The 18834-nt window shown below is 47.5% G+C and overlaps 1 protein-coding gene across 3 annotated transcripts in view; it reads right to left on the bottom strand.

The window, feature by feature from the left end:
• DVL3 (dishevelled segment polarity protein 3) overlaps positions 1-18834 on the bottom strand; it is a 75211-nt gene that overhangs the window by 7862 nt on the left and 48515 nt on the right. For 2 of the 3 annotated variants that reach the window (XM_087725098.1, XM_087725097.1), the window contains exons 10-13: positions 15807-15874; positions 11722-11871; positions 6649-6780; positions 1991-2158 (exon numbers count right to left, since the gene is read on the bottom strand). In XM_087725098.1, coding sequence (XP_087581224.1) covers positions 1991-2158; positions 6649-6780; positions 11722-11871; positions 15807-15874 — 518 coding nt within the window. Of the gene's footprint in view, positions 1-1990; positions 2159-6648; positions 6781-11721; positions 11872-11986; positions 12038-15806; positions 15875-18834 lie in introns of all 3 variants that reach the window. The other variant, XM_087725096.1, reaches the window with a different exon arrangement.

The following is an 18834-nucleotide window of genomic DNA, read 5'->3' as shown; positions in this document are numbered from 1 at the left end:
TCTGTCTCTCTGTCTCTCTCTCTGTCTCTCTCTCTCTGTCTCTACCAGCTCCATTCTCTCTTCCCCGTCGGAGCTCCCAGGTTGCTCTGATGCTGACGCTGACTCCCATGCCTCCTACTCCTACTCTGATTCAGCTGCTGGAGGGGCCAGCAGCTGACAGGCCACAACAGCAAGCGGTGGACGCACACGCATGCCGCTTGCACAAATGGAGCTTTGCGCCAATTTGCTTTGACCATAAGTAGATCAGATTCTTGTAGAGAACAAAAGCTTGCAATAAACCTCTACATTCGTTTTAAACTTCCTGGACTTCCTGATTTTCCTGCACTTGACACTAATGGCGCTTTCTTTTCCTCAGTTCTCGAGGCCAACTCTATAAATAAATAAATACCCCAGAAGAGTCATGGAGGAGCCAACCTCAACTATGTATGATCTCTGTTCTCAGGACTTAAGGAATGCTTTTCTTATTTTGGCATAGAACTGTTTTGACCTAGGCCCCAAAAGTACAAGGCAGAGTCCTGGTCTCTACAAAACCCCTTTTATTAAACTAATGTGAACTCCACTCATTCACATTCAGCAAAGGCCCGGTAAACAGTCTTTCAAAGGTGAAGTTATGACCCCAGACCTTATCTAGCTTGGAAAGCTGCCATGTAAATATTTCTCGAATGGAGTGCTGTGTGAGGAAAGACTTGGCACAGAGTCTTTGAGATTTACGGACAGATCTTCACACTCCTGAAATGAACTAATAGCCAAAACGAACGAATTGTTTCCTGCAAAAGCCCCCTCCCCTTTCGCTCCTCTTTTATGTCCTATGGGAGGGGCCATTCACCATCCACCTGTGGCATTACTCCCAAGTCGACTCTGATTTCTGAGCTGTTCTTTTCTTCTGGCGGCCCTGCGCATGCGCACACTGGGAACAGGTTCCAGCTGTTCCTCTGTCTCACTGCTGTCTTGGCCCCATCTCTGCCTCTGACGCAGAGCCCTCATCCCGGCCTTCAGGACTGGCCCATGTTCCTCCCCAACTTCCTCACTGTCCGACTTGGCTGCCAGCTCTGCTGGCGGGCCACAACAACAACAATGTTTCTGAACATTTCATTCATGGCCACTTCCCTGGCTGTCTATCAACAGTGATTGTTTTGTCAGTTGCCTATCCCAAGGCAGAAGAAAAAGAAAAGGAGAAGGACGGGATTTAGCAAACCATTCAGGGTCTGGACAGCACAGTCTCTTCCTGTTGCTAATTTAGGATAAGAGTGCCTTCTGCAGAGACCCCACCCAAGGCCATTCATGATCACCCATCTGCTTGGGTGTTTTTTGCTAAGTCATTTTCTTTTTCTGCTAAATCACCCCTTATTTCCTTCCTTCCCAGAGAGGCATTTAAAACACTTAAACTGTCTTCAATTTAAACATTCTGTTTTGAAGACTGGGAGGCCGCTGGCTTTGAGCAGCAAAATGAGCTATTCCAATGAATCCTGGAACGTTTTCAAGCAAAGAGGGGGGTGGGAGACAGAAAAAGAAACGACACATCCCACTCAGCTTGGAATGGTTCCAAAATGATCAAAACACCCGGTTCCAAGCTGGGAAAGTCTGACCTTGAAATACGAATAGTCCTCAACTTAAAACTAAATGAAAGCATTTAGTGACCGTTGTTCAAAGTTACAACAGCACTGGAAAAATTGACTCGACTGTTTTTTTTTGCACTTACAACCGATACCGTATCGCTGGGTCATGTGATCCCTTTCTGCGACCTTCTGACAAGCAAAGTCAATGGCGAAGCCGGATTCACTTAACAACAGACCAGTAAGCTTTAACCGCTGCAGTGATTCACTTAACCACCTGTGGCACGGAAGGTCTTAAAACGGGGCAAAAGCCACTTTTAACAACTGCCTCCCTTAGCAACAGCAGTCTGGGGCTCAACTGGGGTCGTTAAGTTGAGGACTACCTGCAATTAAGCCACCCCTCCTTCCCAGGCCATAGCTACGATTACAATCCGTACTTCCACAGAGGTCTCCGAAGATGTAGTAGCACTGCTCCGAGAAGGTGATTTTGTTGACTGTATGTCGGATATAACCAGCCTTCAGCAGGTTGCTGGCGTACTTGCGGGATTCTCGCCGGTCCGTAAATCCCTCCACGTGATGGTACAGCCAATCGACCACATCCGAACCTGGAAAAGGGACGGGAGTAAGCAAAATTGAACAAGGGAGAGAGGCAACGACAAAGGGAAAGTGATGCATGTCCATTTTTGCAAGTGGGCGGAGTTTCAGGAGGCAAAAATGCTGTATTCAGTGTATAAGACACACCCGGATTTTCACCCTCTTTTGGGGGCAGGGGAGGGGTGGGGGAAGGTTGTCTTATATTCCGAAAAATACAATATTTAACTAATATATGTGACCTCTTCCCCAGCTCAGACTATTGACGCCTGATTGATAACATAGGATTCAAACTAATATAAAACCCCACAAAATTAAGAACAAAAAACCAATGGGACGTATTACAACCCAGGCTAGACCGCAATGGTTCCGTCAAAAAAATCTTTTCAGAAGGCTTATCCATCCCTCTGACTCCCTACCCTGGGGAAAGCAAAGTCTTTAAGATCTTAAGGAAGGCCAGTAGGGACAGGATCCTCAAGGGTGGAGAACATCACTAAGAGAAACAGGTGAAACCGTCAAGGGGGCACAGTGGTTAGAGTGCAGTACTGCAAGCTACTTCTGCTGACTGCCAGCTCCCTGCAATTTGGCAGATCGAATCTCACCAGGCTCAAGGTTGACTCAAACTTCCGTCCTTCCGATGTGGGTAAAATGAGGCCCCAGATTGCTGGGGGCAAGAGGCTGACTCTGTAAACTGCTTAGAGAGGACTTTAAAGCACTGTAAAGTGGTATATAAATGCTAGTGCTCTTCTTTCCTTCTTTCCTCCCTGCATCCCTTCTTATATCCTCCCTCCCTCCTTCCTTCCTGCCCCCTTCCCTTCCTCCTTCCTTCCTTCCTGCCTGTCTCCCTTCTTTGTGGCTTCCTTCCTTCTTTCCTTCCTCCCTCCCTAGAAAACTCTACCCACAGTCTGGAGTTTGAATCTCACCAGGCTCAAGGTTGACTCAAACTTCTGTCCTTCCGATGTAGGTAAAATGAGGAGCCAGATAGTTGGCTGACTCTGTAAACTTCTTAGAGAGGACTATAAAGCACTGTAAAGTGGTACATAAATGCTAGTGCTCTTCTTTCCTTCCTTCCTCCCTGCCTGCCTGCATGCCTGCCTCCCTCCTTATATCCTCCCGCCCTCCTTCCTTCCTGCCCCCTTCCCTTCCTCCTTCCTTCCTTCCTGCCTGTCTCCCTTCTTTGTGGCTTCCTTCCTTCTTTCCTTCCTCCCTCCCTAGAAAACTCTACCCACAGTCTGGAGTTTGAATCTCACCAGGCTCAAGGTTGACTCAGCCTTCCATCCTTCCGAGGTCGGTAAAATGAGGACCCAGATTGTCGGGGGGGGGGCCAAATATGCTGACTCTGTAAAACGCTTAGAGAGGGCTGCAAAGCACTGTGAAGCTGTATATAAGTCTAAGTGCTACTACTAGGAGTGATGCTGACATGCCATGCCTAACAAATGCTCCTTAATGGTCCCACTTTAGCTTGGAGGGATGGAGTGGGGCCACAGGGCTCTGTCCTGGGCCTGATGCTCCTCCACATTTTTATTAATGACTTGGGAAAAGGAGTTGAGGGGACCCTCGTCTAGTTCAGAGGTCCCCAACCTTTCCAGATTGGTGGCCCAGGGTGCAGGGTGTGTGTGTGAGAGAGAGAGAATGAGTGACAGGCACAGGAACACAGCTGTTTGTGCAAGCAGCAGGCACGTACGTCCTCCACTCACACGAATGGAGCTTCACGCATGAGTGCCACATGCATAGCTCCATTCGCGTAAGTGGAGACACCTGTGCTTGCATGCGAAGCTCCACTTGTGCAAGTACCCACCACTCACGTGAGTGGAGTTTCACATGTGCATGTGCTTGCCCGCTGCTCATGTGAATGGAGCCCCTTTCTCCCGTGGCCCAGTTCTGAACAGGCTGCAGCCCGTTAGTGGGCTGCGGCCCAGGGGTTGAGGACCCCTGGCTTAATTGACAACTGAGGCAAAGGTGGGAGAGGTGGTAAATACTTCAGATGAGAGAGGAAAAGAGAGAGAATGAGAGAGAGAAGGTTAAAAAATAAGTTTTAGGCTTAGACTGAAATGAACGGGATGGAATTGAACAGGGCAAAATGTTGAAATCTGGACAAAAAAACATGAAAAGCACCAGGACAGGAAGGGAAGTAGGCACATGAAGAGGAACTGGGAGTCCTTAACCACAAATTAAAGATGACTCAACAGAGGGATTCTGCCGCTAAACGCAAAAGCTTTCTTGGAAAACATTAACGGGAGTTCATATCACAACAAGCAACTGTTCTATTCCGTTCTTGTCAGATTCTACTTGAGTCCTCGGTCCATATCTCCACACCGCAGTGCAATAAGGAGAGCAAGAAACAAACTCTCTTGTTGGCTTCTTTTTCTTTCTTTTGTTTTACATTCACCAATCCGTAGGCAAGACAATAGAATAGAATAGAATAGAGTAGAGTAGAGTAGGATAGAATAGAATAGAATAGAATAGAATAATAGGGTTGGAAGGGGCCTTGGAGGTCTTCTAGTTTAACCCCTTACTTAGGCAGAAAACCCTATACCGTTTCAGACAAATGGCTATCCAACATCTTCTTAAAGACTTGCAGTGTTGGGGCATTCACAACTTCTGGAGGCAACTTCTGTTCCACTGATTAATTGTTCTCACTGTCAGGAAATTTCTCCTTAGTTCTAGGTTGCTTCTCTCCTTGATTAGTTTCCACTCATTGCTTCTTGTTCTGCCCTCAGGTGCTTTGGAGAATAGTTTGACTCCCTCTTCTTTGTGGCAACCCCTGAGATATTGGAAGACTGCTATCATGTCTCCCCTGGTCCTTCTTTTCATTCAACTAGACATTCCCAGTTCCTGCAACCGTTCCTCATATGTTTTTAGCCTCCAGAATCTAACATAAGACAGCTGGTTTTGTCTAATGAAGGTGTGTCAAACTCTCGCCATCATGGCGGCGTCACGTGATGTATCAGGACTTTTTCTTCCTTCGCTAAACCGGGCGGAGGCGGTGCCAGCATGTGACGCATCTGGCCCGCAGGCTGCAAGTTTGACACCCCGAATCTAGTGGTTAAGGTACTAGGCTAGAAAGTAAGAGACCATGAACTCTAGGCCTGCCTCAGACATGGAAGCAAGCCGGATGACTCTGGGCCAATCATCAGGAGAGGGTAAGTTCTAGTCCCATTTTAGGCATGAAAGCCAGCTGGGTGACTTTGGGCCAATGGCCAGGAGATGGGGAGTTCTAGTCCCGCCTTAGGCATGAAAGCCAGCTGGGTGACTTTGGACAGGTCACTTCTCCTCAGTCCAACTCACCTCATAGCATGGTTGTTATGAGGAAAATAAGAAGAGAAACGTATATTGGATATGTTCGCCACCATGAATTATTTGTGAAAATAATAAAGGTGGAGAAGATGGAAAAAGAGAGGGAGGAAGAGATGAGGGATGGATGGATGGATGGATGGATGGATGGATGGATGGATGGATGGATGGAAGGAAGGAAGGAAGGGACTATAGAGACAATGATGAAGGAGATAGATACTCAGCACGCAATTCAGACAAGACCTAGTCTCCACTCCCGCCTTCATCTACAGCAGTGGGTCTCAACCGGTTCACCAACAAAGGCGCTCAACAAAAGCGCAACTGACGAAACCGCGGCGAGAAAACCGCGAGTTCAAAATCGCGCCGACCAATGAGCGCAGAAGGGCGCCGATAAAAGCGTGCCTTCGACAAACAAGTAATAACAACCTAATAACCCTAACCCTAACCCTAAACCTAACCCTGAACCTAACCCTTACCTTAACTTAAATCGCACTTTTGTGGGCGTGGTTTTGTCAGCGCATTGTTGTGGGCGCGTTTATGACATCACGGTTTTCTCGCTGCGGTTTTGTCAGCGCGCTTTTGTCGTGCACGCATTTGTCGGGTCACGGTCTCCATTTTCTTAATGCCGCGACCCTTTAATACAGTTCCTCATGTTGTGGTGACCCCAATCATAAAATTATTGTATGTTTTCTATATCTTTTGGAAAATATGTGTTTTCCGATGGTCTTAGGCAACCCCTGTGAAAGGGTCGTTTGACCCCCCCCCCCCAAAGGGATCCCGACCCACAGGTTGAGAACCACTGATCCACAGTATGGATATAATATCTTCTCTATAATCCTTCTTCATAGGGATTCCGGTTTTAAGATGGCAGACCTGAAGCAATTTGAACGTATGAACAGGCTATCAAAATTCTGTGGAGAAGCATCTAAAGATGAACAGATTCCTCAGCTGCTCAACAGATTATCCTCTCCAGCAGGGCTGAAGAACTATGGCCCTTTTATGAATTGCAGACTACAACTCCCAGAATTCCTGAGCATGGCGCAAGTCACAAAAGGGCCCTCATTCTTGACCCCTGCTCTACAGCAACATTGGTATCTTCCAATCTCAGTCTGCCATCTATCCATCCAAGCTACCCATTTGAGAGGCCCACTGAAGACTTAGCAGCTGTCAAAAAACAAAACAACCATCGCCTCCTCCATCCGGGTCTTACCAATGAAGGCACTGGGAATGGTGATCTTCAGCCACATGCGGTCGCGCACCTCCAAGCCCGACTCTGGCGAGGCCATGGCTTTGACGATGGTGGCCATGTCGCTATGGATGGAGAGGTGGAAGTCATCGAGACCTGTGCAAAAAAAAAAAAAAAAAAAAGGAAGGAAGGTGGAGGTGAGAGGTGACAGAAAGGTAGAAGAATGCGCGTTGAGCGCCACATACTAACAGATTCCAATGTTCTCCAGACCGGTCAACAGGAGGTCCTGGGAATCCAACACATTTGAAGGAGAGAAATTTGAGGAAGGGTGCAACAGAGATTGGGGCCAGGAAACCAGACAGGCATACGCTAAAAGCCACGTGGGGATACCGTCTCCCACTGAACAAGACTCCTCCTTGAACCACCGGCGCATATCAAGAACTGCTGTGAAGTCAGAATGTGCCATTTCTTTTTCAATTTTAGCAAATTATCTGCTTCTGTCTGACATGAATTGTGAGTGTTTTGTGTTGTGGTCTCCTGGTGGCCTGCGGAGCTGGCAGAAGAGTCGGACAGTGAGGAGGTTGGGGAGGAACATGGGCCAGTCCTGGAGTCTGGGGGAGGCTCGGACGAGGGGTCTGCGTCAGAGGCAGAGGGGGTGGGGGGAACAAGGCCATCTGGTAATGATGTACTGCCTCCGGAGTCTGACATCAGCAAGGCAGAAGAACAGTGGGAGCCTGTTCCCAGGGTGCACATGCACAGAGCTGCCAGAAGGCAAGAACAATGAAGGAAAAAAGGGCCACTCGGGAGTAAGGCTTGGAGATTATTGGTCCCTCCCATAAGACATAAAAGAGGACAAATGGACGTGAGCCTTTGCAGGAACCAATTAGTTCATCTAGTCGGTTCAACCTCTGAGAAGTCCTGTTTGACTCTGTGCTACTTTTGGCCTTGCAAAACTAATTGGCAATTTGGTCTCTGGCAGCGTTTCAAAGGAGATAAAGGTGGGTGCTTATCAACATTACCCTGAAAGACTGTGTCAACTCGAGCAGACATCTGTCGGAATCTTCACAGACTGTTTGTGAATCATTACGAGCTGTGAATGACCCATACTGCAAGTTAATTCTGCCGACTGCCAGCAGCTCATGGTTGACTCAGCCTTCCATCCTTCCAAGTAAGTAAAACAAGGACCCAGATTGTGGAGGAAATATGCTAACTCTGTAACCTGCTCAGAGCGGGCTGTAAAAAACAGTGGAGCGGTATATAAGTCTAAATCTGGTATTGCTATGTATGCTCAAAATGAGCTGGTTTGAGATTGGATTGTATCTGAAAAACTCACAAGTCAACTGTTCTGTGCTCAAAGCCATGGCTTATTCAATTTGCTGTGCATGTTCTCCAAAACCCAATCTGTAGCTACCTCTAGATCAGTGGTTCTCAACCTGTGGGTCGGGACACCTTTGGGGGTCGAACAACCCTTTCACAGGGGTCACCTAAGACCATCAGAAAACACATATTTTCGATGGTCTTAGGAACCGAGACACCAATTTTATGGTTGGGGGTCACCATAACATGAGGAACTGTATTAAAGGGTCGCGGCATTGGGAAGGTTGAGAACCACTGCTCTAGATTATCTCCAGATCATTCTCATGGCCCCATTAGTTCCATTGAGGATCTCCAAAACCCAATCCGTAGCTACCTCTAGATCATCTCCAGATCTTCCTCATGGCTACATTAGCTCCATTGAGGATCTCCAAAACACAATCCATAGCTACCTCTTGACCATCTTCAGAACATTCTCATGACTATCTTAACTCCATTGAAGATCTCCAAAACATAATCCATAGCTACCTCTTGACCATCTCCAGATCATTGTCATGACTACCTTAACTCCAATGAGGATCTCCAAAACACAATCCGTAGCTACCTCTAGATCATCTCCAGATCATTCTCATGGCTACCTTAACTCCATTGAGGATCTCCAAAACCCAATCCGTAGCTACCTCTAGATCATCTCCAGATCTTCCTCATGGCTCCATTAGCTCCATTGAGGATCTCCAAAACACAATCCATAGCTACCTCTTGACCATCTCCTGATCATTCTCTTAACTCCATTGAAGATCTCTAAAACACAATCCATGGCTACCGCTAGATCACCTCCAGATCTTCTTCATGGCCACACAGGTTCCATTGAGGAACCCATCTTTTCTTTGTTCTAATGCCCCATAGGCTCTCTTGGGCTTTAATCTCACCTCTCCCTACTTCCTCATCCACCAGGGAAGATACAAAAATAGTCTTGTGCCCATGTTGTTACAGAAGCTTACTCTGAAACACAATTCAGGCAGTCACTCGACTCAGGACACAATCGGGACCAGAATTTCTGCAACCCCAAGTGAGTCATACCTCCTTTCGGGATATTTTTTTGCTGTGATTGTTAAGTGAATCAAAGTGAATCATGCAGTTGTTAAGCAAATCAATCCCCCCCCCCGCCCCCTGCGCTGACTTTACTTGTCAGAAGACAATGTTGGCGGAAGGCAGCCAAGGGAGATCAGGTGTCCCCAGGACATTGCAACCGTTGTAGATACATGTCAGTTGCCAAGCTCTCAAATTTGGATCACACGACCACGGGGGTACAGTAACAGGCGTAAGGGTGAGGATGGTTGTGAGTCAAGGACTTCGCTTACCAGTTGCCACTCTGTGTCAGGCCTGCAGTCATTTTCTTTTTAGAATCTTTGGCCTGCCACACTCTCTCCCTTATGTTACTATGCTGTTTCATTAGTGGGGTAATTGGGAGGGGGAATAGTAAGGAGTAGAATTGTAGAATGTGTTGTTGCCAAAATAGAACATTCCTTTCTAGAAGCCCAAGGTCATTCTTTGTTTCTGCACCTCTGCACCTGACTGGAACTAGATGGGTGGAAATGCCAGCGCGGCAAAGGAAGATTGGACCATGTGATGGACTTGTAGGTGTGGGGGCAAGATCATGAACTTTCAACTGGGTGGGGAATCCAGGGAGCTTTCAGATTCGGGTTTCCACAGATGTACCAACATGTCTCGCTTATTCGTCATATTGAACCCTAAGGATTAGGAATGGGATGTCATTTACAGTAAGTTCATATGTGAGTAAAGGCAGGTGAGCGAATACTTTTGGCAATATAGTGTACTTCCTCCTGGCTGATACTTCCTGTATTTCTCTCCCTCCACTTTCATCTTGGGGGCAGTTCTGTTCAAATCCCTGGGCATCCTTTCAAGAGTCTAATGGAGACTCTCAGTCAATCAGGTCTCGCTTATCCCAAAGGTGCTTTTTTCAAGAGGCAACTGGACTTTCTGTTTTTTCTTTGAAGACATTTCGCTTCTCATCCAAGAAGCTTCCTCAGCTCTGATTGGATGGTGGGGAATGGAGAGATTTATACTCCTTGCAGACAGCTGGACATTTGCATGCTTTTAGCAGCTGGCAGCAGAGTCGGACAGTGAGGAGGTTGGGGGGGAGGAGCATGGGCCAGTCCTGGAGGCTGGGGAAGGTTCGGACGAGAGCTCTGCATCAGAGGCAGAGACAGGGCCAAGGCTGTTTGGCAATTCTCAGCTGCCTTCGGAGCTAGACAGCAGTGAGGCAGAGGAACAGCTGGAGCCTGTTCCCAATGTGCGCATGTGCAGAGCTGCCAGAAGCAAAGAACAGCTTAGAAATCGGGGTCGTAAAGCGACACCTTGGAGGTGATTGGCACCTCCCATAAGAAACAAAAGAGGAGAGAACGGGGAGTGGGCTTTTGCAGGAAACAATTTGTTCATTCGGTCGTGTCAAGAGTGGAAAGTTCTGTCTGTGACTTTAAAAGACTCTGTGCCAAGTGTTGCCTAGCCCTGCGTTTGGAAACTAGTATTTGGCAGCTCACCAAGTGAGATAAGGTGCCTGTGGATAAACACTCCTCTGAAAGACTGTTTGCCAAGCCTTGCTGACTGTGAATGGGAGGAATTCAAGTTCGTTTAATAAAAGGGGTTTTGTCTGGACCAGAATTCTGCCTCGTGCTTTTGGCGGGAGCCTAGGTCAGAACAGTCGTTAAGGTCACCTGGAAGTTTATCTCTGTCCTCAGGGTCATCTGAGTGGGGCAAATAGGGGTGGAGCCTTCTTGGAACTGCTAAAAGGACTGTGTTGTAGACTGGCGATAAGATGAACAGCCCATCCTCAAAAGAGGGGGAGGGATATGACATCATCTATCTCCAATCAACAACACGGTCTTTTCAACAGTTCCAAGAAGGCGCCACGCCCATTTGCACCACTCAGGTGGCCCTGAGGACACAGATCAACCTTCAAGTGGCCTCAACAGCCCTCTAAAAGGATGCAAATAACCTGTTGTCTGCAAGGCGTATCTGTCAGGCCTGCAGTCATTTTTCTTTTGGACTTTAGGCCTGCCACACTTTCTATTATTCTGCTATGCATTTTCTATTGTGGGAAAATGGGAGGGGAAATTTACAGAGTTAGATGCTATGTAGCCATAACAAAATTCTTTCTGGAAACCAAGATCATCCTATGTCTCTGCACCTGGCCGGAACTGGATGGGTGGAACTGCCAGTAAGGCAGTGGGAGATTGGACCCCATGGGATGGACTTCTGGGTGTGGGGGCAAGATCTTGAACTTCCAACTGGGTGGGGAAAACTGGGAAGCTTTCAGATTCGGGTTTCCCCAGATGTGCCAACATGGCTCTCTTAATCAATTGGAACTTTGAGGAATCCTTTGCCTTGGACTATGATTTAATTTTGGATGCTATTTGGAACCCTGACAGTATCAATCCTTCCATTCTCCACCATCCAGTGAGAGCGGAAGAAGCTTCTTGGATGAGAAGTGAAACGTCTTCAAAGGAAAACCAGAAAGTCCAGTTGCCTCTTGAAAAAAAGCACCTTTGGTGCTATCAAGAGAGACTCTAACATCCCTGCTCAGCAGTGCAGCGTCTACCAGGAAACCATTCCTTCGTTACTGAGGCTGTTTTAGGGGGGTCAAGATTCTTCCTCCGCCAAGGGGACCTTGGGCCCTGTCCAGGTATGGTTCCTATCGGATGAGGCGTGCGGTTGACCGGAAGCCAAGCAATGGATGGGAGATGCGCGAGTACAAGAACTTACGTTCCGTTTCTGGGATGGAGCTGGTGATGGAAGAGCTGGTGGAAGTGATTGTGCTCATGGATGGGCTCATACCGTACGCAGGGAAGGTGCCGGTCATCGCCGCGGTGTGGGACACCCAAGCCGCCGGGTCGATGGGTCGGATAGGCTCACCTAAAAGGGAACACGCACCTCGTGAGAAGGCCGTCTCCTCCGACGGTCACCCCCTACGCTGGACCCCGAGACCTCTGGACAGCCCTGTCCTCCCCCAGGGTCAGCCGGGACTCACCCGGATCGGAGCACGGAGAGTCTGGCCCAGCCCAGATTCGCTGGGGAGCAACTGGGGGAGAAAAGAGAGGGGTGGTCAGCGAGAGGGATACAGAGAGAGATCCAACTGGCGCCCAAGGATTAGCAGGTCAGGGAAGGGAGGGAAGGGGAAATGCATGCAGGGAGGAGAACTTGTCCATGCTGGGATGGAAAAGAGCAATCAAATAGGAAGTCCCAGAAAATGGCAGGAGAGAGGCGAAGAGGAAGGAAGAGAAGCACAGGGAAGAAGGTGGGAGAACTTCAGTGGATTTTTTTTTCACACACTGCAAGCCAATTTATGAATTTAAGCCAGGGGTCAGCAACCTTAAACACTCAAAGAGCTGCAAAGGTCCTAACTGGAAGCCCCCCATTCAATTCTGGAGCCAACCGGAAGTCCAGCTCCCACCACAGAGTCTCCTCCTACCATGGCGTCCTTTTTCCTCTACCTGTCTTAACCGAAAGCCCAATCCGTTGTGGAGCCGACTGGCGACAGGGAGCCGCAACAGAGGGATGAAAGAGCCACATGCAGCTCCAGAGGCGCAGGTTGCTGACCCCTGATTTAGCCCCAAAGGAGGAGAAAACCCTTCCTGGGAACGTCTATGGAGACTCTCAAAACATCCAGCTCACAGTTGTCCCAAAGGTGCTTTTCCAAAAGACAACTGGACTTCCTTGATTTTTATTTTTTGTTCCTGGAAAAATGTCTCGCTTCTCATCCGAGATGCTTCTTGGATGGGAAGTGAAATATTTTCAAAGAAAACAAAAAAACCCACCCCAAAACAAGTGTTTTTTCCCCGTGAGACTGGTCTATCAGGGCATCTTGATCTACCCAAATATGGGGCGGAGCATCCTGCTTCCGCTTTCGCCTTTCAGCCCCAATCCAGGAGCCTTCGCAGACAGTCGGCTTTCGCAACAAACTATTTTTGTGTTGAATTTATATTTACCAACAAAGAAATAAGAGTAAAGGTTCCCTTCGTACATATGTGCTAATCATTCCTGACTCTAGGGGGTGCTGCTCATCTCCGTTTCAAAGCCAAAGAGCCAGCACTGTCCGAAGACGTCTCCATGATCATGTGGCCGACATAACTAAACGCCAAAGGCGCAGGGAGCGCTGTTCCCTTCCCACCAAAGGTGGTTCCTATGTTTCTACTTGCGTTTTTTACATGCTTTCGAAACGCTAGGTTGGCAGAAGCTGGGACAAGTCACGGGCTCACTCCGTTTTGCGGCACTGGGGATTCGAACCGCCAACCCGCCGACCTTTCTGATCAACAAGCTCAGCATCTTAGCCACTGAGCCACTTCAAAAGGGAAACTAGTATAGATCTATTTCAAGCTATTGAGCTTGAAATAGCTTGAAATAGATCTATACTAGTCTGCGTTTATTTCTTTGTCGGTAAATATAAATTCAACCAAGTCCAATTGGTTGCTTTCCTAGGAATGTCTCAAATATCTCTCTACATGTAGAAAACAAGCATCTTCAATGGGAAAACCTTTTCTTCCTGTGGGCTAGTCTTTATGACGGAGTCCTCACTAAACATTGGCAGAGTTTTTAAATGAGGAATTATCAAGAACTATATCGCTCCAAGGCCTGTAGGTTTACCCTCCCAATTTTATCTTCTACTTTTGTCTCTTCACCCTCGTTTACTAAGCGGCTCTATTATTCCCTTAGGAAGGGCATAAAGTACAGGCAGTTTTACAACTTAGGATCAAAATTGAATCCAAAATTTCTGTCGCTGAGTGAGTTTTCCCCCCAAAGTTTACCACCTTTGTTGTTAAGTGAATAACTGCAGTTGTTAAGTGGGTAACAGGGCTGTTAAATGAATCAGGGATCCCCGTTGACTTGGCTTGTTCGGAAGGTCGCAAAAAGGGATCACGTGACCCCGGGACACTGCAACCATCATAAATGCGAGTCAGCGGCCGAGCATCTGAATTTGGATCAGGTGATCGTGGGGATGCGGCAACAGTCGTAATAATGAAGTGTGAGAATGATCGTGTCATTTTTTATCCCCAGTTATGTTGTAACTTTGAACGGTCACTAAATGAACTGCTGTAACTGGAGGATTACTTGCATATATTCATTATTACAGGTAGCCTAAGATTGACAACTGTTCATTTAGTGACTATTCAAAGTTACAATGGCACGGAAAAAAGCGACTTATGACCAGGTTCCACACTTATGACCATTGCAGCATCCCTATGGTCGTGTGAATTCTGACGCTGGGCAACTAACTCGCATTTATGATGGTTGCAGTGTCCCGGGGTCCTGGGATCCGCTTTTGCGACCAGTCAGTGGGGAGACCAGATTCACTGAACAACTGTATGTTATTAACTTAACTGCAATGATTCACTTAACACAGTGTTTCTCAACCTTGGCAACTTGAAGATGTCTGGACTTCAACTCCCAGAATTCCCCAGCCAGCATCCGCTGGCTGGGGAATTCTGGGAGTTGAAGTCCGGACATCTTCAAGTTGCCAAGGTTGAGAAACACTGACTTAACATTTCTGACAAGGAAGATCGTAAAAAGCGGGGGGGGGGGGGAACTCACTTAAGAATTGTCTCACTTAGCAACGGAAATGCGGGGTTCAATTTTGATGGCAAGTCGGATTCTACCGGCGTGACTATTCCTCCATATGGAAATTGGAAAGGGTCAGGCCTGTAGATCCCTTTGTGGCAGGGGTGGTGGGATTCAGCTGTTTCGTACTGCTTCGCGCTAACTGGTAGCTCCAGCAATCAGTTGACCCCACCCACCCGCCCGCCCCTGCACTAGCCTGTCCTATATTTCCTTTATTTGAAGCCCAGCTGATAGGCGCGGAAGAGCGGATTGCCGCTCTGCCATTTTACTCACTGGGGCTGCAGTAGTAGGGAAGTTTTACAGCAGTTTTCAAACGCACTGCGTCCGTGCTCAGCAACCCAGTGGTTACACCGGTTGAATCCCACCCCTGGTCAGCATAATTAGAAAACCAATCATGTCTTGCCACTTTTTTCTTCGTTTTGCCCGATTTTTGTCATTTCTGCCATCATTATTTACTTCTGGAGAGGGCTGTCGTTTCCTGGCTCTTTAAATGTTTTTAAACTATTGGTGCACCTCCCAGAATTGCTGGGAGTTGAGGCACTTAAATTTAATAACCCATTATTATTATTGTTGATATCATCATCATCAGCCGAGGTGGTGCAGTGGTTAAATGCAGCACTGCAGGCTACTTCAGCTGGCTGCAGTTCTGCAGTTTGGCTGTTCAAATCTCACCGGCTCAGGGTTGACTCAGCCTTCCATCCTTCCGAGGTGGATAAAATGAGGACCCGGATTGTTGTTGGGGGCAATATGATGACTCTGTAAACCGCTTAGAGAGGGCTGAAAGCCCTATGAAGCTGTATATAAGTCTAACTGCTATTGCTATTGCTATCATCTCCACCTGCCGCCAAGATTTATTCTCTCTGCAATGATCTGTCTCCCAAACCAGGGGTCACCAATCTTTCGGACCTCAGGGACCACTGAATTCATAATTTTAAATCCTGAAGAACCACTAATGTGCATTTTTTTTTAAAAAAGTATTTAGTGCAATATAAAAAAATGCAAATATTTTTTTCTGCGGACCACCAAAATTTTCTCACGGACCATCAGTGGTCCAGAGACTAGCAGTTGGTGACCGCTTGTCCCCAACGGTTCCTTCAGGCCTTCCAATAATACAAACTAGGGAAAAAAGTTGTGGGTTTTTTTAATAACAAAACTTTCAGTCCCGCACAATGTAAAACCGACCGTTACGTTAACATGCCTGACCACGAATAAACCACGGGCAGAAGCTCACTTACTCCTGGGTAACGAGAAGCAGCCTCTGGGACTCGGATCCCAGCACTTGGCGACGGTCAACGTGATGGGCCTGCAGCAAAAGACAAAAAGGTTGGCATCCTGCAAGTTGGTTCATCACCCGGGCACCCCCATCGCTGGCATTTCCCTCAGGGGAATTAAAAACAGTGACAGCTCCACCCCATTCCGTTCCTTTCTGTTAAGATTTTTTTTTCCCTAGAAATATGAACAAAGATATCAAAAAAAAAAAAAAAGGCGGGAAGCGTTTGAGAAATTCCTACGTCATTTGGGTACGTGACAGAAAGGACGGCAGCATTCGCGGGGGCGTCGAACCTTAAGACGAGAAGCTTTCACGAAACAATAACCCATTGTTGTTTATTTTCATTGTTTGTTAGACGGTTACCTCACGCTACCTCACTAACTACCTCAGTTAGAACCATTTTGGTGTCTGAAGAGATTCTACAGGAATCTCTACAGACCCAGTGATTCAGGGTCACGGGATGCGGTGGCTCAGCGGCTAAGACGCTGAGCTTGTCGATCAGAAAGGTCAGCAGTTCGGCGGTTCGAATCCCCAGCACCGCGTAAGTCCCGTGACTTGTCCCAGCTTCTGTCAACCTAGCAGTTCAAAAGCACATAAAAAATGCCCGTAGAAAAATAGGAACCACCTTTGGTGGGAAGGGAACAATGTTCCGCGTGCCTTTGGCATTGAGTCATGCCGGCCACATGACCACGGAGACGTCTTTGGACAGCGCCGGCTCTTCGGCTTTGAAAGGGAGATGAGCATCGCCCCCTAGAGTCGGGAATGGCTAGCACGTATGTGCTAGGGGAACTTTTACCTTTAGAGATTCTCAGTCATCCAGTTCATGGTTGCCCTAAAGGTGCTTTTTTTAGGAGGCAACTGGGCATTCTTTTTTTTTTCCTTTTGAAGACGTTTCACTTCTCCTCCAAGAAGCTTCTTCAGCTCTGACAGGATAGTGGGGAATTGTTAGAGGTGAAGAAGCTTCTTGGAGGAGAAGCGAAACGTCTTAAAAAAAAAAAACAACCAAGAAAGTCCAGTTGCCTCCTGAAGAAGCTCCTTTGGAGAATCATTTTGGTGGATTAAGGTAGGACAAAAGGGAGAAGGCCTTCAAACAGAGGGCTTCCTGGGATCCCTTCTGGTGCCTCCTCTTCAGCAGACTTCTGAAACCTTTGAGAGATACAACCTAGGTCCTAAGGAGAAATTTCCTGACAGTGAGAACAATTAGCCAGTGGAACAGCTTGTCACCGGAAGTTGAGGGTGCTCCATTGTTGGAGGCTTTCAAGAAGAGATTGGACAACCTTTTATCCGGAATACAGCTAGTCCTTGACTTACAACAGTTCATTTACTGACTCCTCTATAGACTAAGGCTGGTATTCCTCCAGCATTCTCAGCAATCCTGATGGACACAGGTAGTCCTCGACTTACAACAGTTCCTTTAGTGACTGTTCAAAGTTACAATGGTACAGAAAAAAAGTAACTTATGACCATTTTTCACAGTTACGACCTTTGCAGCATCCCCATGAACATGCGTTCAAAATTCAGATGCTCGGTAATTGTTTCATACTTACGACCGTTGCTGTGTCCTCAACAAGGTCACCTGATCCTCTTTTGTGACCACCTGACCAGCAAAGTCAATGGGGAAGCCAGATTCAGTTTACAACCAAGTGACTAGCTTATCAACTGTTGTGATTCACTTAACAACCGAGGCAAGGAAAGTCGTAAAATGGGGCAAAACTCACTTAACAAATGTCTCGCTTGACAACCAAAATTTTGGGCTCAACTGTGAGTGTAAGTCGAGGACTACCTGTAATATAGAGTCTCCTCCTTGGGCAGGGAGGTTAGACTAGAAGACCTCTAAGGTCCCTTCCAACTCTGATGTTTTGTATTCTGTATAGGAAGTAGTTACAGCATGTTGTGGCCCAGCAGGAGCCGTTGGAGCTGCCACCAGACTCTGACAGCAAGGGGCCCTATGAGTCGGCTCTGGAGGATGTGGAGGACCCTGGACAGGGTTATGACTCCAAGCAGGGCGCAGAGAGACTGGTTGGCCACCAGATGGCGCCTGAGCCTAGGACCAGTGGGGAGAAGACAAGGGAGAGTGATCCAGAAGCCAGCAGTGAGTTGCTCCTGGATGCACGCCATCGAAGAGCTACTTGGCGTCAGGAACAATTACACAATTACAGGAGGTAATTGCGCTCAGCTGGTGGTCATTAGGCTCCTCTCCAGACTATAAAAAAGACTGCTTGTGACACGCCTCTCTTGCAGAAGTAACTGACTAAAGAGAACATAACTAACTTGGCAGGCTGGATTGCTGCCAAGGTTTGTCTGACTTGCTGCCAAGGTTTGTCTGACTTGCTGCCAAGGTCCTTATCTGTTTGTTTGCTTGGTTTTCAGCCACCAAAATTTTGGCTTCTTGTTATAGAGCCGAGGTGGCGCAGTGGTTAAATGCAGCACTGCAGGCTACTTCAGCTGACTGCAGTTCTGCAGTTCGGCTGTTCAAATCTCACTGGCTCAGGGTTGACTCAGCCTTCCATCCTTCCGAGGTGGGTAAAATGAGGACCCAGATTGTTGTTGGGGGCAATATGCTGACTCTGTAAACCGCTTAGAGAGGGCTGAAAGCCCTATGAAGCGGTATATAAGCCTAACTGCTATTGCTATTAAAGGACATTCCAATTAAGCTTGTCTCGGCATTCGTTACTGGACGGAGGGGGGGGGGTCAGAACACAGCAGCACTGAAAAAAATGACTTACGACCGTTTTTCACAATTATGACCGTTGCAGCATTCCCATGAACACATGATCAAAATCCAGACATCGGGCAACTGACTCACTTTTATGACGATTGCAGTTTTCCCAGGGTCATGCAATCTCCTTCTGACAAAGTCAATGGGGAAACAAGATTCACTTAACAAACTCCATGACTAATTTAAGAATGGCAGTGATTCCCTTAATGTGGCAAAAAAAGTCGTAAAATGGGGCAAAACTCACAACACATTTTTTTCATTTCGCCACGGAGAT

Source organism: Thamnophis sirtalis, unplaced genomic scaffold (genome assembly GCF_051295495.1).
Source record: "Thamnophis sirtalis isolate CommonGarterSnake01/CBP01778 unplaced genomic scaffold, rThaSir2_p1.2 scaffold_11, whole genome shotgun sequence".
NCBI classification, from domain to species: Eukaryota; Metazoa; Chordata; class Lepidosauria; order Squamata; family Natricidae; genus Thamnophis; species Thamnophis sirtalis.
Note: the sequence above shows the minus strand (reverse complement) of the source record. Positions and strands in the feature narration are given on the sequence as shown.